This window comes from Lissotriton helveticus, chromosome 1_1 (genome assembly GCF_964261635.1).
Source record: "Lissotriton helveticus chromosome 1_1, aLisHel1.1, whole genome shotgun sequence".
NCBI lineage: Eukaryota > Metazoa > Chordata > Amphibia > Caudata > Salamandridae > Lissotriton > Lissotriton helveticus.
In genome coordinates this window covers 1,488,583,772-1,488,602,053 of record NC_136057.1, presented here as the reverse complement: position 1 = coordinate 1,488,602,053, position 18,282 = coordinate 1,488,583,772, and the positions used below count along the sequence as shown (strand labels likewise).

The 18,282-nt window shown below is 47.0% G+C and overlaps 1 protein-coding gene across 3 annotated transcripts in view; it reads left to right on the top strand.

Moving 5' to 3' along the window:
* HDAC7 (histone deacetylase 7) overlaps positions 1-18,282 on the top strand; it is a 706,897-nt gene that overhangs the window by 675,693 nt on the left and 12,922 nt on the right. For all 3 annotated transcript variants that reach the window (XM_078686538.1, XM_078686533.1, XM_078686525.1), the window contains 2 exons: positions 5,831-5,949; positions 18,122-18,255. In XM_078686538.1, the coding sequence (XP_078542664.1) occupies positions 5,831-5,949; positions 18,122-18,255 (253 nt within the window). The remainder of the gene's footprint in view (positions 1-5,830; positions 5,950-18,121; positions 18,256-18,282) is intronic.

Below are 18,282 nucleotides of genomic sequence, written 5' to 3'. Positions count from 1 at the left end.
AGTTTTTAGTTTTTGGGTAAAGGGGTATTTTTAGGGTTCAGGGTCAGTTTTGGGGTTTTGGGTAAAGGGTTTTTTTAGGGTTCAGGGTCAGTTTTGGGTTTTTGGGGTACAAGGGTACAGTGTAAAAATAAAGTAAAATTAAATTTACATTGATTTAATTTAATGAAATTAAATTTAATTAAATTAATTTTAAATTAATTTTAAATAATTTAAATTATAAAAATTATTATATACTTACCAATACTTACGTTGTAATGGTAGTGCGTTGTAAAAGTTGCGTTGTAACGTCATATATCCACTGTTGCACTCCTTGGAGTGGGAATAGTAATTTTAACCCCTACGCTATCCAACGCTTTCCCTACTGTTGCACCCACTGGAGTGGGAATAGTAATTTTTACTCTTTTGTATTTGTACGCTAATAATATTGGCTATTATTTAATTACATTTTGTTGCTATATATATACATGTTTTAAGAAATATGATTAAAAAAATATTATTTTTTTACTTTCATTAATTATTTAATTATTAAAAGTTATTTTAAGTATTGTTAAGTATATTTTAGTAATTAATGTTTTATATTAATGTAATTAAACATTGTTTTTATTAAAGTCGATATTTTTTACAACTATATTTTTGTAAACGATATTTTTAACTCGATATTTTTGTACTTACCTGTTTGTAGATAGAAACTCGATATTTTGTCTCTCGATATTTTGTCAACGATATTTTTGTTGGTCGATATTCTGTCCCTCGATATTATTTCAGTGATCCAAAAAATATATATTATAAGTTTGATGGACAGCCTTCAAAACCTGACGACGGCCATCCACACAATTCTGTGCAATCTGGGGAAAACCGCCGTCACTGTAAATCCTTTCACAGTACAGAGATGACCACTGGGCCAGCAGTCATATCTAAATTTTGCAGGGTGGCAGTAGTGATGCCCTCCGCCACCTTGAGGGGTAAATCAGACCCCTTATCTAGCTCTTTAGTGAGAGCATTCAGACTGCAGTTTGTAAACCTGGCCCTTTTCATGAGCTGTAACTTTACACTGAAGATTCACTAACGCATCCAGATGTGATTCCATTATCAATGGACTTTAGACAGCAATAGTTTTCAGTTGAACCCCAATGGGACTAATTCAGCTTTCTTGTCTCAGAAGAAATATCCACTTCTAACATTCAACTGAAAGTAATCTGATCCTTGGTGTTTTATACACACAAAAAAATGCAGTTGTCACCTTTTAGGAAATGACAAAATATAATTCCTGAATATTGGGCATTAGTCTCATCAAAGGCTAGTTGTTCTGATTGATCCTATCAGAATCCTGGAATGCCCCCTCCCCGGTGGGGTGCATAACGCCTGCCTCTTCACTGCACAGTGCCTAGGATTTCCCCTTCAGGGAGAAAGGTGCCTACAAGGGGAGCGGATTGAAGAAGGGTTATTACAAAGTTGGCAAAAACATCAAGAGAAAGGCTGAGGGGACGGTGGAATTAAAACCAGATCCCTGCCAGGGCTTTGAACTTAGAAGTTTTTTTTTTTTTTTAGATCTAAAAACGTAAGCCGTCGATGATTCTGGTCTTTTCAGAGCTTGACGCAATATACAAAACATTGAAAAAAGTGTCAAAGTATGGGCCAAGTAGCGGTTTCAGCAGTTCTGCACAGGAGCTGGAACTGCTGCTGTCATTTAAAGCAGTCAAGAGACTAGCACAACATGGATGCATTCAGACGACCCGGACCTTGGGAGAAGTCGATGCTTGCGGCTGCTGTGAGTCCAACTTTCCTCAGATGGCTGCAGGGATTTATTATTGTATTTTTTTTTGTTTAATGATATCCATTCCCCACGCTCTGCAGCACATGTGGTTTGATTTTTACATAAAAGAAATCTCAAAATAGGTCTTTACTTACGTAGAAACTTGATTTCCACTGGGATTTCCTGGCCAGCCATGGTAGCTTGTCTGTTGTAGCATAGAGCACGCACTGAAGAGTTCGCAGGCATCTCTTTGGCTATGCATTGGTTCCCTAGGGCTGCTGGCCAGTCTCTCCTCTGCATAGTGTTAAAGGTGCACAGGCCTTCCCAAGTCCGGTATTGTGCCTTTGGAAATCCATATGAGCTGCGCTTGACATGGCAGACTCCACCCCAGTCCTTTCATTCTTCCAGATGGGGATTTGATTTCCTTATTTTTAATTCACCGGAGTGGAACGAATATAACACCTTAAAGTGTCCGATAGTATCATTGTCTTCAATTTGTAACTACATTCTGAATTCTGCAATCTATTTCTGAATCAAAGCGTCTGTACAAAATGTTAAAAATATGACAAAATAATATCTCCATGCCCCACTGTTTAAATGCTTTCACACAGGCATGGGTTCATAGATTGCGTTGACTTGAATACCTCTCAAAGGTATCATACTTGCTGCAGGAGTGCATTATTTTGTGTACATCAAAACCGCTCTGAGTGGACATTTCAATACTGGTCCAAGGATTTGTAATATCAGACATGTGATCCTGAGAAAACATTCTTATCGAACAAAATGTTGGGTGGAGGTGAAATACCACAACTAGAGTGTAAAGGCAAGGCCATAAATTGCAGATGGTTTTGTTGTCTGAGCGGGAATTACATTGATGGCTTTGTTGACGTTAAGGTGCATTATGCCAGAGCCATGCCATGCTAATTATAAACATTTAAGTATCAAACTTTGACTACTTGTTTGTTTACTTCATAGCATGGGGAGGATGCTATATATCTGCTGAGAGCGTTTCAAATCATTCTAGGCATACAGAATTTAAAAAAATGGCAAAATGCAGAAAACAAAGAATTGTAGTAAGCACAGAAAGTATCGCACATCCAGGGATCTTAAGTCATTTACCATATTATAGACCAATCAGCTTACAGTCTACCAAGTCAGTCCTTTATCCACCTGTAGGTACACCCAAAGGCCCTTCTTGTTCTCCAGCTTTTCTCTGGCTATTCCTGTGCGTTCTCTTAGTACTCTCCTTGTTGTTCTTCTTTTCCCCAAAATGCTAAAACATATGGTTCATTTGCACACCTGCCGTAAAATGTCTTCCAGTGTTTCCTTCGGCCAGATGAGTGGCCGCTACTTCATCCTGATAGAGTTTCACTACCCGTATTCTCCTCCCCTATGCAGCTACGGTGGTCGCGGACAAAGGGTGAAACCCAGTTGGTTGCATCCCTTCTGACCCAGCCCAGTAGCCATGCAGAATAAATGTGGGTGAGGCTAGAAAACACAGCCGACCTGCTTTATTCTGTAGTAGTATGGCTGACAGCGCAAAATTGCAAACTCAAATGGCCTCTGGCCCTGCCCACTCAACTAGGCATAGCCTTTACAGAAGTTGTGCCCATTACAACCTCATTGCAGTTAGCCATAGATATCATGTAACATAGACTGATCATGCTACAGTTCAGTCCAGCTTGCAATTATCCACTATTTCAGCAAAGCCAACTGTCAAATTTTTTTTAGAAATGCCTGAGCATGGACAAAATTGACTCTTCCACCATATCTCTTCAACTTAAAACTTTGTTGTATAAGAAAAAATAAATGCCATTTCAACTGTTTGGTTTTGGGCTAGCCTCCATCCTGGGGATCATTATGCTTCAAACACCACTGTAACCTCTCATCAATGCCAAACAATTGAAGGGATTTATTCAAATGAACAAAAGATCTTTGCAAAGGCATTGGGAAAATACCAAGCATTACAATGGCAAACTGACATTGCAGTGTCACTCTGGAATATATAACAGGTTGGTCAGAAAGGAAAAACAACTTCTCTTTTCCTGTTGCATCCATGTGGCCACCTGCCCAACCAGGGAACTCGAAAGATAATGAGAAAAATGTGAAACCCAGTATTCTCCACCTTTAAAATTCACCCACAACTGACAACCTAACTATACTCTGGAGCTCTTGAAAGGTATCTTGCAACAAAACTAAGGAGGACCACCAGCTCAACACACACAAGTTCTCAACCTCTAAACTCATTCATTAACTGAGACTATATTCCTTCAACTGCTCTCCACTTTGAGTTTGCCAACCTCTCAAAAGCCACTTGTACATATGAGAAACCTAACTTTGTTCAGTTCCCGATGCTGTAAGGCCTAGCTGCCATCTCGGCCAGAGCGACCACCAATCACTGCAATGAATGCCAAAATAACTCAAAACTGTTTCCCTCAAACAGATTGTGGAAAAATACCACAAACCCAATGCCCACCTCTAATTATCATCCAACCTACAATGGTCATTTCATTGGTAAACTAGTTGAAAATAGCTTCTTATGCGCACCTGTCAGTGTACATAAAAGAAATTGATCTTCTCTCTCACATCAACAAGATTCTGCCCTGGGTGGAGCACATAATCTACACTTAAGCACAACAAGGGATGAGATCCAGTTTACGGTGGACACCAGCTAAGGGGAGTACATCTGCCTTTGGGCTGTTGGGCCAACTGTGATATGGTCCTTCATTCTACTCTGTCGCTGACACTCAAATCTATCGTGATATAAGGCCTCATCCTTCACTATATTACCTAATTCCCCATAAAAAGTTCCTCATTCTGCCACTGCCTCCCTTCTGCTTTGAGCCTTTACCCTCACCACACTTATTCTCACCCCTGTTTAACAGTCACCCACTCTTTAACATAAACCTGAGACCACTACCTCCTCTAACCTTAGCTGCTACACTAATGCCAGTGACACACAGATTAAAGTATAACTTCAGAGCCCATCAGAGCTTGATTTCTGTCCAGTCAACCAGTGCCCGTCTCTTAGCAATGCATACACATCATCATGATATTCACGGCTCATGTCCTGTCTTCCTTCTGCAAAAAAAATAATACCACCTGATTGGGCATTTCGTACTTCAATGTGTCGTCGTGGAAACTCCTTTTCAGTTCAAATAGAGTTTACTCCCTTCAAGAATTAGAAAAACCTAAACACTTGGAATTCACAAGAGCATTACAAACCTCACTTTCCCCACATACATAATGACTTTTATGATTAAGTAGAAAACAAAAGTGTAGATAGCCATGTGTGGGAATGTATCGCCTCATGCTTCTGTCCTGAGATGCGGCTGCAGTATGTTTCTCCAAACCTCACACACCTCACCCAACACCTTCCATAAAAGTCCAGCTACGGCCAGCAACCCGTACAACCCTACATTCTGATAAGGGCGACTAGAAGCCCAGTGCAAATCAGATAATTTTGTAAAAGATAAAATGCATCAGTTGCAAATTGCGCTTCTCCTTCTTCCCATTCCCTTCTTCCTTGTAGTTTCACTTTTAGATAAAGTTAGAGAGTCATGATGAAATAATACCATGGAAACAGAATGCTTTATGGTTTTAAACATGGACAGTGCAGTGTCCTGTGGCCTAATATTAGGGCAGTCTGTGACAGAACAGCATCTGCCTTGATGGTGCAGCTTGTGCACTATCCTTTAAAAGGTACCACACTAATCAGCTAAACTGAATGGTCGTAAACTGAGATCTAAGTTTTTTGTGAGGTGATCCCAAGGCTCAGAATGTAATTCATTTTTGCCTGACCAGTGCACTCTGACCTCCCATGCTGATGTTTTCTTATGGCAGTGGCATAGCGTGTGCCATTGGTCTCAGGACAGGCAATGAAAATTGGCGCCTCCCTGCTATTTGGGTAGTAAAATTCAACAATCAGGTTACAGGGGACCCTTCAGGTCCGTGGCCCCAGCTGCCAGTGCACCGTCTGCATTATTGATAACTACATCACTGCCTTTGGTCTGAAAGACAATCCAAATGCTAACTATGAATGAAGGTGTAAAATGTGTTTTTCCTTGCTCATTACAGGACGGTAGTGATGCCCATTGCACGCGAGTTTGCCCCTGATGTGGTGCTGGTGTCAGCAGGATTTGATGCAGCCGAAGGACACTCGGCCCCCCTTGGAGGATACAAAGTATCTGCTAAATGTAAGGAGAACCCTCAATTTTTTTAAAAGCTGTCCATGTGTTAGGATCTTCATCACTCTAATGATGTATGTATACATATACTTGAAATTTGTAGTGTGAATGTGCCTTCACCTGGCCACTTCAGAGAAGTGACATTAAATTCAGGTGGCTTTCATAGGAAGGTCAAAACTGAAACTCGCTCTCTGATTTGCCAAATGCCTTTAGGCATGCGTGAATTGACTGCCAGTAAAAGGCTTTTACTAAGGGTAACCATGTTTTGAGATACCAAAAATGTTTTAAATCGCCTTCAATTAGTACCTTTTTCCATTTCGTTTTATGACTGGTAATGCAGTGGGTTTATAGAACTCTTTATTGCATGTTAACAGACAGGCTGTATCTTGTTTTGTAGTGAACTATCATGGAAGTTGAGTGTCTTTTTAATACAGTCATTGTATACAAATCTTCCAAAAATATATGGGTTCGGATTTGCATTGTCCTGGTCATATGCATGATTTAAAATGCATCTATTACTTACCAGTAATGACATTTCTCCTAGTCCTTCTCCCTTGCCTTCTTTCTTTGCAAATGTGTGCTCCTTGCCTCCGATCAGACCTCCCCTTCCCCAAAATAAAAGCTCCTCCCACCCCACACGTCAGCGGCTGGTCATAAACACTCCTCACCACAAACTCAGTTGCTCAGTTATCGGGAATGTGGGAGGGCACTTGAAAAAAGCCAAAGGAGAAAGACTAGGAGTATTGCCATTACTGGTAAGTAATGGCAGCATTACCTTTGCTTCCCTCCCTCGCCTTCCTTCCTTATAAATAAGACATAGCAAGTAAAGAAAATGGACAACTGAGTTGCAAGAACATCCAAATCCAATTTAATGCAAAGATCACATAACAAATACATCTCTATTCCTTCATAGAGGACAACAACTCTGTGAACAAGAACATTATTGAGGTGCTCAAACTCAGCAATCCTAAAATGACCTACAAAAATGAAGGGAGTAGCCCTTGTAGCTGCCATACAAACCTCCACAGTGGAGTTCCTTTGCTATTCAGCCATTGTCGTAGCCACACTGCATGTAGATCTTCCCTGAATACCAGGAAGGGGAACTACACCCTTCACCTCATATGCCAAGAGAATCAAGGAAAGCATCCACCTACTCAAACTAGCCATGGATGGCTTCTCCCCTCTACTTGTTGGTTCAGAGTTTACAAACAGTGAGTCCCCTTTTCGAAAAGGTTTAACTTTATCTAGACACTCCAGGAGAGATTTCCTAATAGCTAAACAATGCAACCTGAGATCCTCGTCCAAGGAAGGTGCTGGGCTAAATTCGGGGAGAAAAACTTCCTGTCTATAATGAAAAGCAGAGTTAACCTGGGGAGTAAAAGAAAGTACAGGAATCAACGCCATCGATCGTGGAAAACCTTACACAATTGATATTTGAAGGATAAAGCCACCAATTCCCCTAGGGACCTAGCAAAAGTAATTGCCACTAAAAAATCTTCAGATCCAACCGAGCAAGAGTCTGAAACTGGGGACCAGTTAGGTCATCTAACATCAACTGCAGATTCCAATTCTGAATTGAACTGAAAGGTCTGGGAAACTGATTCAACAACCCCTGGAGAAACCTAGGCATCGGACTCTTCTCATCCTTCCAATTCTTCCATGAGCCCTGAACTGCCCAAATAGCAGCTCACTGAACCCTCGGAGTAGCCACCGTCAAACCTAAACTAGCCCCATCCTGCAAGAACTACATAACTAGAAAAGGGACTAGCTGAGGTAGGATCCACCTGATTCTTCACCCACCAGGCCAAAAAAGCCCTCCAAAGTCTAGCATAGGAAGCAAGAGTAAAAAACCTATGTAATGCTTGCAAAGTCACTGCCAAGTTCTCGGGTACACCCAAGACCACTAAACCTCTCCGCTCATCCTCCAGGGCATCAAGTGTAACTTCCTCGATGACCTCATTGGGAGTCACGGGAAGCTGAGAGGAGATGGGACATCTGATAGAGACTACTAACTGCAGATTCCTTCGCGTAGAATTATCCCCAGGTGTGAGACTGGATCCGTCAAATTTTCGCCACAGCATCCCTGCGCGCGGTGGGGTGTTTGGGGGGGGGGGGGACGGGAGGAACGGCACCACGCGACTCCGTCCCTGCATCGTCCGCGCGTGTGACGTCAGCGTGGTCACATAAGTCCCGCCCTGGTGCGCCTACATCAGTTTATTCCTATTCCGCGTGCAACGCTTTTGCGTGTGTGTGGGGACAGTGTGCAAATGCCTTCGGGCTTTAAGACGTGCTCGTCTTGTGGATGCCTGATGTCGGCGACGGACTCTCATCCCATCTGCATGTCGTGTTTAGGGGAACACCACGACTCCACCGATTGTGAGGCGTGCCAGCAGATGAAACCAAAGTCCCGGCGAGAGAGCCGGATGAAACTTCTTTCGGCCCGCATGTCCAGGTCGGCGTCATCACCCCGCCCGACCCCTGTGGAGGGTTCTCAAACCCGCTACTTTCCTCGTCGACATCGCCCCTCTCCAAGGTCACAGGAGCGTCGCTCACCTGTCAGTAAGTGTTGCAGTTTGTCCCCAAGGGTTGGTTCCCGCCCTGTTGGGGGCACAGGCTCCCTGCGGGTGGTGCGGCCCGCATTTTCAGGTCAGCGTCATCACCCCGCCCAGCCCCTGCGGGGGGTTCTCGAACCCGCTACTTCCCTCGTCGACATCGTCCCTCTCCGAGGTCACAGGAGCGTCGTTCACCTGTCGGTAAGTGTCGCAGTTTGTCCACAAGGGTTGGTTCCCGCCCTGTTGGGGGCACAGGCTCTCTGCGGGTGGTGCAGCCCCGCGTGTCGTCCCCCTATCTGCCGTTTCCCGGTGTGGGGGCGACTAGAGCCCAGATGGAGATATATTCCGGCAGCTTTGCGGGCCTCGCTGGCTTCTCGTCCTCCTCCTTCCCATCCTGGGACGTCAGCGGATCCCTTGCAATGTGCGGGGCCCTCCGTGGCATCGCCGGCGGCTCTGGCCCCGGCACCGACTAGCTCAGATCCAGGTTCGAAGGATGTGGCGCCGTTGAGGTGCGTCCCTTCGGGGGTCCCTCCTTCGGACCACGGCGCCTCTGCTACGCCACAAACTCCTGCGGGAGTCCCTGTGGTGTCGTGGGAGGTCGCCGGGGCTCGGGTCGTACCCTGAGCTCCTCTCGGTCCTCTGGATAGGCGGCAATCTTGTCTAAGGCCGAGGTGACGCCGCTTTGGCACCGGTGGCTCCTGGCCCTGGTGGCGCCATGGGGTCCGCGGAGGGCCCCTCTGGTCCCGTCACGGTCACGGCTGGCGGGGGACTCATTGCCCCTCCCCGGGTCCCTCTCATTCCTCCACGCAGGCGGCTGCCTTGTCGAAGGTCAGGCCGGCGCCTTGCCTGTGCCGCTCCTTCGCCGCTCCGACCCAGCCCCGGTCTCCTGCACCGAGCGCTGTGGCGGAGGTCGTTCCGGCGTCTCCCCTGGCGTCGGACGACAAAGTCCTGCCTCAGATTGCGGACTCTACGGCACCAAGTTGGCGTTGGGTTGTTGCCCTCTTCTCCAGAGGTTCGATGCTTGTTGGTGTCATCCTCCTCGGAGACGGGCCGACGTGTCGTGGCTTTTTTCCCTGCGTCGTCTAAAGGCGGCTCCACGCTGTCTCAGCGTCCGCGGTTTTTGCCAGAGGAGCCGCAGGTCCTCCACTCCTCGTTCCCTCTTCCTGCTTTCCGAACCTGGCCCTTCCTTCCTCCGGTTGGCTTGGGGGATGGCCGCCTTAGCTTGCAGCCTTCGCCTACCGAGGAGCTGCTTTCCCCTCCGCAGGGTCCTACGGAGGCGGGTGAGGCCTTCGCTTGCACTGTTTCCACGGATGTTGGAATTTTGCGCATGGGTGACCCAGCTGCCCATTTCCCCATGGATCATCTTCTGGAGGTTCTCCATCAGGGCTATGGTGGTAAAAAGCTGCTGCTTCCCTTCGAAGGTTCGCTACATTCTTCTCTCTTGGGGGCTTGGGGCCGTCCCACCACGGAGGACCTGTGCCCCAACACCTTCTGCACCGCCACCATCCGGCGCCGCGTGATCTCTCCCTCCACCCGTTTACCAGAGGCCCCTTTTACAGAATGCCTTTCCTTCTCAGCCGTCGCTGTCCCCCCCCCCGTCACCGGAGGCCCGCTGGCTGGACTCCTGGGGGCGGAATATGTCCGCCTCAACCAGTGTGGCTCTGGGGGCCTTTAACACGCTGTGTGTTTTTGGCTAGGGCCACTTCTTGTTTGTGGGACTCGGCGGAGTCCCTTATGTCTGCCGCTTCTCAGGAGGGTGCTTGTGTTGATTTGAGGCACCATGTGTTGGATGGCCGGGAGCTGGCGGCGTTTATTCTTCGCTCCGCTCTGGACGTCTGGGAGGTGCTGGGTCGTGCCATGGCTTCTTCGGTTGCCCTTTGTTGCCATGCCTGGCTTCGAGACAGTGTGTTCCCGGAGAACGTTCGGGAACGGCTGGTGGACCTTCCTTTCCATGGTGCTCTTTTGTTCCACGCCCCTGCAGACTCGGCCATTCAGAGGTTCTTGGCGGAGCTTTGGCCTCCTCCTCCTTCTCCTCCCCCTCAGTGACCTGTGGGTTGATCTGGTTCTTGGAGGTGTTCTTCCGTTGGGGCGGGTCGCCCTAGTTGTGGTTCTGTGTGCTTCATGGCCACTCAGGTCCTCCTTATTGGGACTGTGATTCTGTTGGCTGCTAGCCGGCCCTTCTTCTTCACTGTTTGTTTTTGCTTTGGGTTTTCTACACCATGCTGGCCCTGAGACTTGGCTTGCTGTTTTTTCTAAGAGGTTCCCATGTTTTGAGACGTAACATGCCCTTTGTGGGGCAGTGGTAGCTGTTATATAGCTCTGTTATGCGCTGGGGAGTTGTGATCTCCTTCAGGCCTCTGTTCTCCGTGGCGTTAAGGTACGTTGCAGTTGCAATCCTCTTGCTGATGGCTGGGATGGCTTGAGTTGCGCCCCGGGGTGTCCTTCTCTGGGTTCACTGCGCTGTTGTCTGGTCTGGCCTGGCCTGGCCTGCTGTCTGCTGCCGGGTGTTTTGTCTCTGCCTGGTTCCACTTATTTTGGCCTGTGGGTGCGGACTCCTCCCTGGAGCGTGTCCGGACTCTTCTCGCCTTCCTGCTCTCAGTCTTCGGCTGGCGTCTAGCTTGCCCTGAGCGCATCCTTCCGCGGTGCTTTCGGTGTCTGGCTGCACTTGCTGGTGCTGACCTGCTGTTTTTTTGCACCATTGTGCCTTCTTGGCGATTTGGTGGGACAGTCATTCTTACCTTGTGCGCTCCTTCCAGCGAGCCTTGCACTCAGTTCTACCTCTCCACCCTGTGGGTTGAGATGGTCCCTGAGTTCTTGTTCCCTTTCGGGTGCAGTCTGTCCCTGCGGGGCGCTGGACGGTTCTTCCTGGGTGACCTTGGGCTGCCCCTTTTCGGCTTCCGCCTGCTTAATGCGGACGGCGCCGTTCTGTCTGATCTGTGCCTTCTGGAGGTTTTGTTGCCTTGTGTAGGCGTGGGGTGCTTTGGCCTCCTTTCGCCTTGCCTTGTTTCTTCTGGTAGCCCGTCCTCTGTTTCCTCTGCTGAGCGAGGACAGGCTACCTCTTCTCTTCTCCTTTTCCACATCCCCCTTGGGGTTGGTCGTCTTTTGCTTGCGGGGTTTCCCCTTGTCTAGCGGACGGGGCTCCTCGTCTGGTCTTGTGGACTCGGCCCCTGTGGGACCCTCTGTTGTGACCAGGCTGCTGGGGTCCGCTCGCAGACCCTCCTTCCACTTGGGTATGGCTAGGGTATCTATTCTATGTGAAGGAATCTGCGGCTAGTAGTCTCTATCAGATGTACAAGTTACTTACCTTCGGTAACGATGTATCTGGTAGAGACAATTCTAGCCGCAGATTCCTTCACTGCCCGCCCTTCCTCCCCGTTCAGCGAGGACCCTTTGGTATGGTCTTCTGCATTCGCCTCCCTGTGGGTGGCTATGTCTTCAGTGCGTGCATTCTGTCGCTCTTTGCTGGCAGGATGTTTGTCCTGTTTCTTTGTTCCTTCCTCCCCTTTTGGCGCTTGAGAGGATCGGTTTATAGGTACTTCTGTGCCTTTGTGTACTTCTGTGCCTTTGTGTTCTAGTTGCCCCAGGTTGGGGCCTACCCCCCCTTCTCTTCCCCACCTTTCATTGCTAGGGGTCCTGGCCCCTCTGCTATCCTCTAGGTTGGGATCTTTTGGTTGGGCCTCTGCCCTTGCTCCTTACAGGGGTTGTCACATTCTGTGTTGGGGGCTGTCTGGGAGTCTTGTCGTGCCTTGTTTGTCCCACACTGGTTCCCCTTCATTGTAATTGGTTGGGGTTGTGGCCCTGTTATATGTTTTCATGACACCTTTCATGTGCTCTTGAATCCGGGGTGGGGGGGGCTATATTTGTGCTGGCAGGGTTGCTGTTCAGGGCTATGCTCTGTTCTTATTTTTTTTTTCCCGCTTGGGGTACTGCAGTGTTGGCACTGCTTCTTATGGTGTTGTTCCCCACCATTCCTTTTTTCTTTTCGCACACTGTTCCCATACTCTCACAGTGTTGTCTGATGGCTCCGCGTTGTGGCGCGGAGAAGTTCTCAAAAGAAATCTGACGTAGGCGCGCCGGGCGGGACTTATGTGACCTCGCTGACGTCACATGCGTGGACAATGCAGGGGCGGAGTCGTGTTGTGCCGCCCCCCACCGCGCGCAGGGATGCTGTGGCAAATTTTTTTTAGATCCAGTCTCACACCTGGGGATAATTCTACGTGAACCAATCTGTGGCTAGAATCGTCTCTACCAGATACATCGTTACCGAAGGTAAGTAACTCGTACAACTGGGAGACTCCACCCTGACCCCTCTTTAACAATTCTATGAGTGGAAACCAATTCACTAGACTAACGGAGAACAACAAAATCACCTGTACCCTGTTCCTTTTGACCCTCACCAAGAATTACTTGATTAAAGGAAAGGGCGGGAATGCATTGATCAGAAATTGAGGCCAAGGACACGTCAGACCGTCTATCTCCCAAGCCAGAAGACAACTCCCGCTTGTACAGATGGTCTGAACCTTGGCATTCTCTAGAGAAGCAGACAGATCCAGTTCCGTCTGACCCCACTTCTGAACAATGAGGCTGAATAGAGCAGGGTGAGGAGATACATTCTGGGAAGAAGTTCTCTTTGCTCAGGAGATCTGCCCTGCCATTCTCCTCCCCTGAATATAGAACACAGTCAGAAACAGTACAAATCTCTGAGCCCACTTGAAACTCCCCCGTGCAGTCAAGTTCGGAGTATGGGATCTTGTGCTGCTTGCCTGTTGATGCAAGTCTTTGTTACCATATTGTCGGCATATACCACCACAGCTTTCTCCACTAGAATAGCTGGAAGTGTATTACTGCAAGATAGACAGCCTTCACCTCTCTCTGCTTCAAAGATCTCTGAGAGTACCTTAGTGACCAGAACCCCTGAACATGCTTTAAGTCCAACCAGTCCTCTATTGTTAGCACCACCAGAACAGGAGGAGACACGAGAACACCTGCCCTCCGGAGATGATCCTGATCCAACCACCATAACAGATCCCTGTGAATCTGCACTGTCATCATGATGCGAGTTGAGACTTCAAAACTCTGGAGACCAATTAGAAAAAATCCACCAGACAAGTTTGTTCAGGTGATACTTGTCCCAAGGCACTGAAAACCTTGTCGAAGTCAAGTGATCCTGAAACCACAACCAGTCCACTGCCCTTGGAGCCAAGGGCAGAACTTGAGCATGCAGACTGACCACCCTCGTTCCAACAGCGCTACAAGACCTCTGTGAGTCTGGAAATGAGCCAGTATGAACACTGGGTCTTGGGAAAGAATCAGAGAAGATGTTTCCCAGTTTACCAGAACCCCTTGGTTTTGGAACACCTGCAGGACTCTTCCCACAGGCTCTACCAACTGGGATGTGTCTGAAGATTGTACAAGCAGGCCAGGTTGGATGACACTCCTTATGAGTGAAAAATTGCAATCAGTGGTGACAGGACGTTCGTGAAAACCCTTGGGGATGTTTTGAGATCAAAAAGGAGTACACAAACTGACAATGATTATCTCCCATTGCTAACCAAAGAAACTTCCATGATGGACATGCTATTGGTACTTGAAGTTAGCCAATCTGCAGATCCACCGAAGCTACACAATCGCCGAACTCACATTTGGCAGGATTGATTGAAGAGTCATTATTGGAAAATGATTTGATCTGATCCACATGTTTACCCATTTTAAGTCCACGACATGACAAAATGCCCCAGAAGCCTTCTGGACCAAGAACAAGATGAAGTAAGCACCCTTCCTCACCTCTGAGGAAGATATCCTGCAGATTACCCCCTTTGACAACAGGCCACTCACTTCATCTATAAGAGCCTGTCACTTTTCTTTGGCTCCCAGAATCTGGATGGATGCCTGTAACTGGGGGAATTAGCCTTAACTCTATGACATATCCATTTGACACAAGGTACCACTTGTGCGTTACATCCTGCCTCCACACCTGGAAATGCTGTATCCTGCGTTCCATAGGCAGATAACAGGAGAATAGTTATTGCCAGGAGCCCTTCTTAGATGTACCTTTCTGAATAGGGACATTGCGTTTGGGCGAGAACTTAGGTTGGAACCTCCTCCTCTAAAATGATGAATGGCGAGCCTTGTACTTTGAGTAGGATTTAGTTGACCTATCCATCCCTTCCCCATTGAGGATCCACCCTTATAGGGCAAAGCATGTTTACGTTCCTTAAATGCTTTAGAAATATCGGCAGACAGCTGCCCCCCAGAAAGAGATTGCCCATCAAACTGAGTTTTCATAAAATATATCTTCTCCCCTTGGTTCACCTTCCATTGCTGCAACCAGAGAGATCTCCTGGCAGCAATGAAGGCACCTGGGGACATAACCGAAGAGCAAATAATGTCAGAAGACATTTCAACAAGCAGCCTTGCCTGCTTCTCCTTTGCAGCTAAGAGATCAGAACATTCCAGCCCCTTTTGCACTACCATAGCCAGTTTATCAAAGCCCGGAACCAAAGTTGCACCGAGTAGGCTGAATGAATACTTTCTTTTAGCGCCAGAATGAAGAAGAGCGTCCTCACCCTCCAAAAGATACTGTTCTGCAGTAAATGTGAGACCTGGATCGTATCGACCTCCTTCCATTCTCCCATCACCAGGTCTTCAACTGGACTATAAAAAGTGCATGGAAAATCTGGGTGGTATAATATATTGAGGGAATAAGGCTCCACCCTCCTGTCCAGATTGAAAAGATGGAAACCCCAGGTCTCCCAAATAAGCGTCAGAATGTCCCACATCTCTTCACAAGACAAGTATTTGCCCCCTAAAGATGCAAAATGAGCCTTCAAGTCAGATTTGTACAGCCGCACGGCTATTGCCATTGCTGCCTTCACTGGCTTTGTTGATTGAGGAATCATAGCTCTGGACACCACTGCCTCTATCATGTCCTGAATCTCCTCCTTAGGCCACCTGGACTCCTAGACCTCAGAGACCTTTTAGGTCAGTGATAACACTCCCTTTGAGAGGAGGAATTAGTGGACCACAGATGCCTCCTCTTCTAAGTTCTTTTCCCCTCCATCGTTGCAAATGGAATGAAGAAGCCACAAGAGAAATCCCTATAAAACTAGGAGCAAAACCTTTGCCCTAACTCATGGGTACTCGCAAAAATTACCCAAGGGCGAAAAAAGTATGGTCCGTGGCATTCTTGAGGGCCACATTGTTGCCAGCGGGGTGTGGGTCGGGGTGTTGTAACTTGAACGTAGGGTGAAGCGAAGCATATTCATGGTGTGGGCAACTGACCAAGCTTTCACGTGGCTTCTGTCTGCCACCCACGCTCTAAACTCATGCGCCAAGAATTAAAGACAAAGTATTAACTTTTGATGTAAAACATACGAAGGAAAGAGATACTCATCTAGAGGCTCAATTGCATAATGTGAAACCAGAAAGCCTCGGATCAATTCCGGCTTCCCCACTTTACCAAATTGTGTGATTATAAGGCTATTATTTTATTTCACTTTGCCTCCTTTTACTTCATTACTAAATTAGAGAGCACTTTAAATACATGAGTTCAGGATGTGTGTGGTACATAACCTTCTCTTGTGTTTCAGTTAATAAACGATATTGTTGCTCCAATTATATTAGGAACCTAAACCACACAAAGGATGCACCTGACAAATGGGCCTCTCTGTTCACTAAAGGCATTGTTGACAGGGGGGAGGGGGGGCATGAATGTTTCTTTGACTATCCCTGCCCTAACCAATGGAGAGAGGCCAGCACACACTACATATCTACCAATTAAAAACCTGTTAAATGCCCTACCAAAACTAAGAAATATGGTCCCAATTCAGGCCCCTACCGCCTCTGTCATGAACCACCATAAGTGCTGCTTCACGGAGTTGAGCTCTGCCCCGCAAAGCGTCTGCACTGGAAGTACAGCCCCAGCAGAAAAGGATGGCCGACAAAAGTATCCATTCACCGCTGCACTGAAGACTTAGAGATACACTGCCTTGCTGGGAAACTTTTTCACGACCACCCCACGCCGCCAAAGAACTCAAGACTCCCTTCCTACCAAACAGAATGACAAAATGAAAAGCGATGTCCCCGTAGACCTTGTCTTAAGGGAAACAGAGGCAAGTCTGCAAGAGGCAAAAAAGAACAGGAGGTGAGAGGGTGGGAGGAGCGTTTTATTTTTGGAAGGGGAGGTATGGTTGGGAGCAAAGAAAACTCATTTGTGAGAAACGAAGGAGCTGAAGGGACGCAGAGGTAATAAGCCTTTGTCGTACCACATGCGGTTGACCATGTTTTAAACGTAAGTAATATCTGTTTGTCCACAAACATATAAAATCATAAAAGCTGAAGTTTGATGGCTAACATGGGCTATTAATTGTAGGAAATTACAGGAGAGCTAGAGTTTTATACTGATTGTTTTGGTCACACTTGTCTGCTTGTTTTGCTTTTTGCTTCCAGTGTCATGGTCGGAGAAGGCAACCATTCCAGCTCTTGCACGCGGACACATGCAATAGTAATAAACTGAGATAATATAAGTAGTGTTACTTTAATTAAAAACATATGATATAAACCCTCTCAACAAATGTGCAATGGCAGCTGACCAAATAATGTGGTGACTTCTAGAGTTTGGGAAACAATTTGGTTGACTTTGTGCTATATTCTCAACCAAAACATTGCTAATTTCCAAGCGAAAGAATAAAAATAGGTTTTACACATCAAATCTTCTCCTGAAGAAGGACAGAAAGTTTGTTCTCTTCTAAAATAAGTGCATACCCTGAGCTGGCTACTACCAAGTATGCTCTGCGCCAGAAGAAGACTCCTTATTTTTCTCCTCATACCTTCCACTCTATCCGATTCCTGACACTACAAATGACCGCACCTTCAGAACTCAAGTGTAGCTTCTCAGCCCGTTCATGTCTTCTTGCAACAACAATAATGTGATAGATTAAATTAATCTCAGCCACTGGCAATTGCATATGCTGCATTTAAATTCCCATGCTTGTTTTCTTACCATGCCACTCTAGACAAAGATCCGCATTACGTAAATCAGTTTGACACTGCTCCTCATGGGAACAGTCTGTCCTGAACTGCCAGACGACACCTCCTCAGAAGAAACAACAAGCAACCCGAGGCCGGTTACTACCTACCTAGTTCTCATAAGTGCGCAGTCACGGCCGGTGCAGGTAAAAGCGATGGGGTGGGGCGGTATGGGGGTGAAATCGACAGACAACGTTGAGGGAAAATAACATTTTAAAAAAGACAAACACTTACCTTGCCTTTCCTCAGGAAGCGCAAGGCAAGTGTTTTTCTTTTTTCAATTTTATTTTCCCACGTCATCACCTGTCGACCCTCGCCCCACTGCTACACCGTTCTTACCTGCAATAGCCGCCACTGTCAGTGCGGTATGGCTTGAGTTCTATGGCCCCGGTAGCACAGGGCTCTGAGTGACATAAATAACTCGAGCTTCACTTTCATTGTCTATAACATCACTCAGAACCCCCTCAGTGAAAAACATTCCCGTAATTAGCTGCTACCCATCTATAATTCTATATTTCTTGCTAATGTGACACTGTGCCTCGAGTAACAAGCTGTAAGTTGTCCCCTTATCTGATTTATTTTCTCTGTTTCCCATGTGCTAGGTTTTGGATACATGACGAAGCAGCTCATGTCTTTGGCAGGTGGTGGTGTTGTCCTGGCTCTAGAGGGCGGACATGATCTGACTGCAATCTGTGATGCTTCTGAGTCATGTGTGTCTGCACTGCTAGGCAAAGAGGTAAGATGTTTCATATTTCAACTGGGG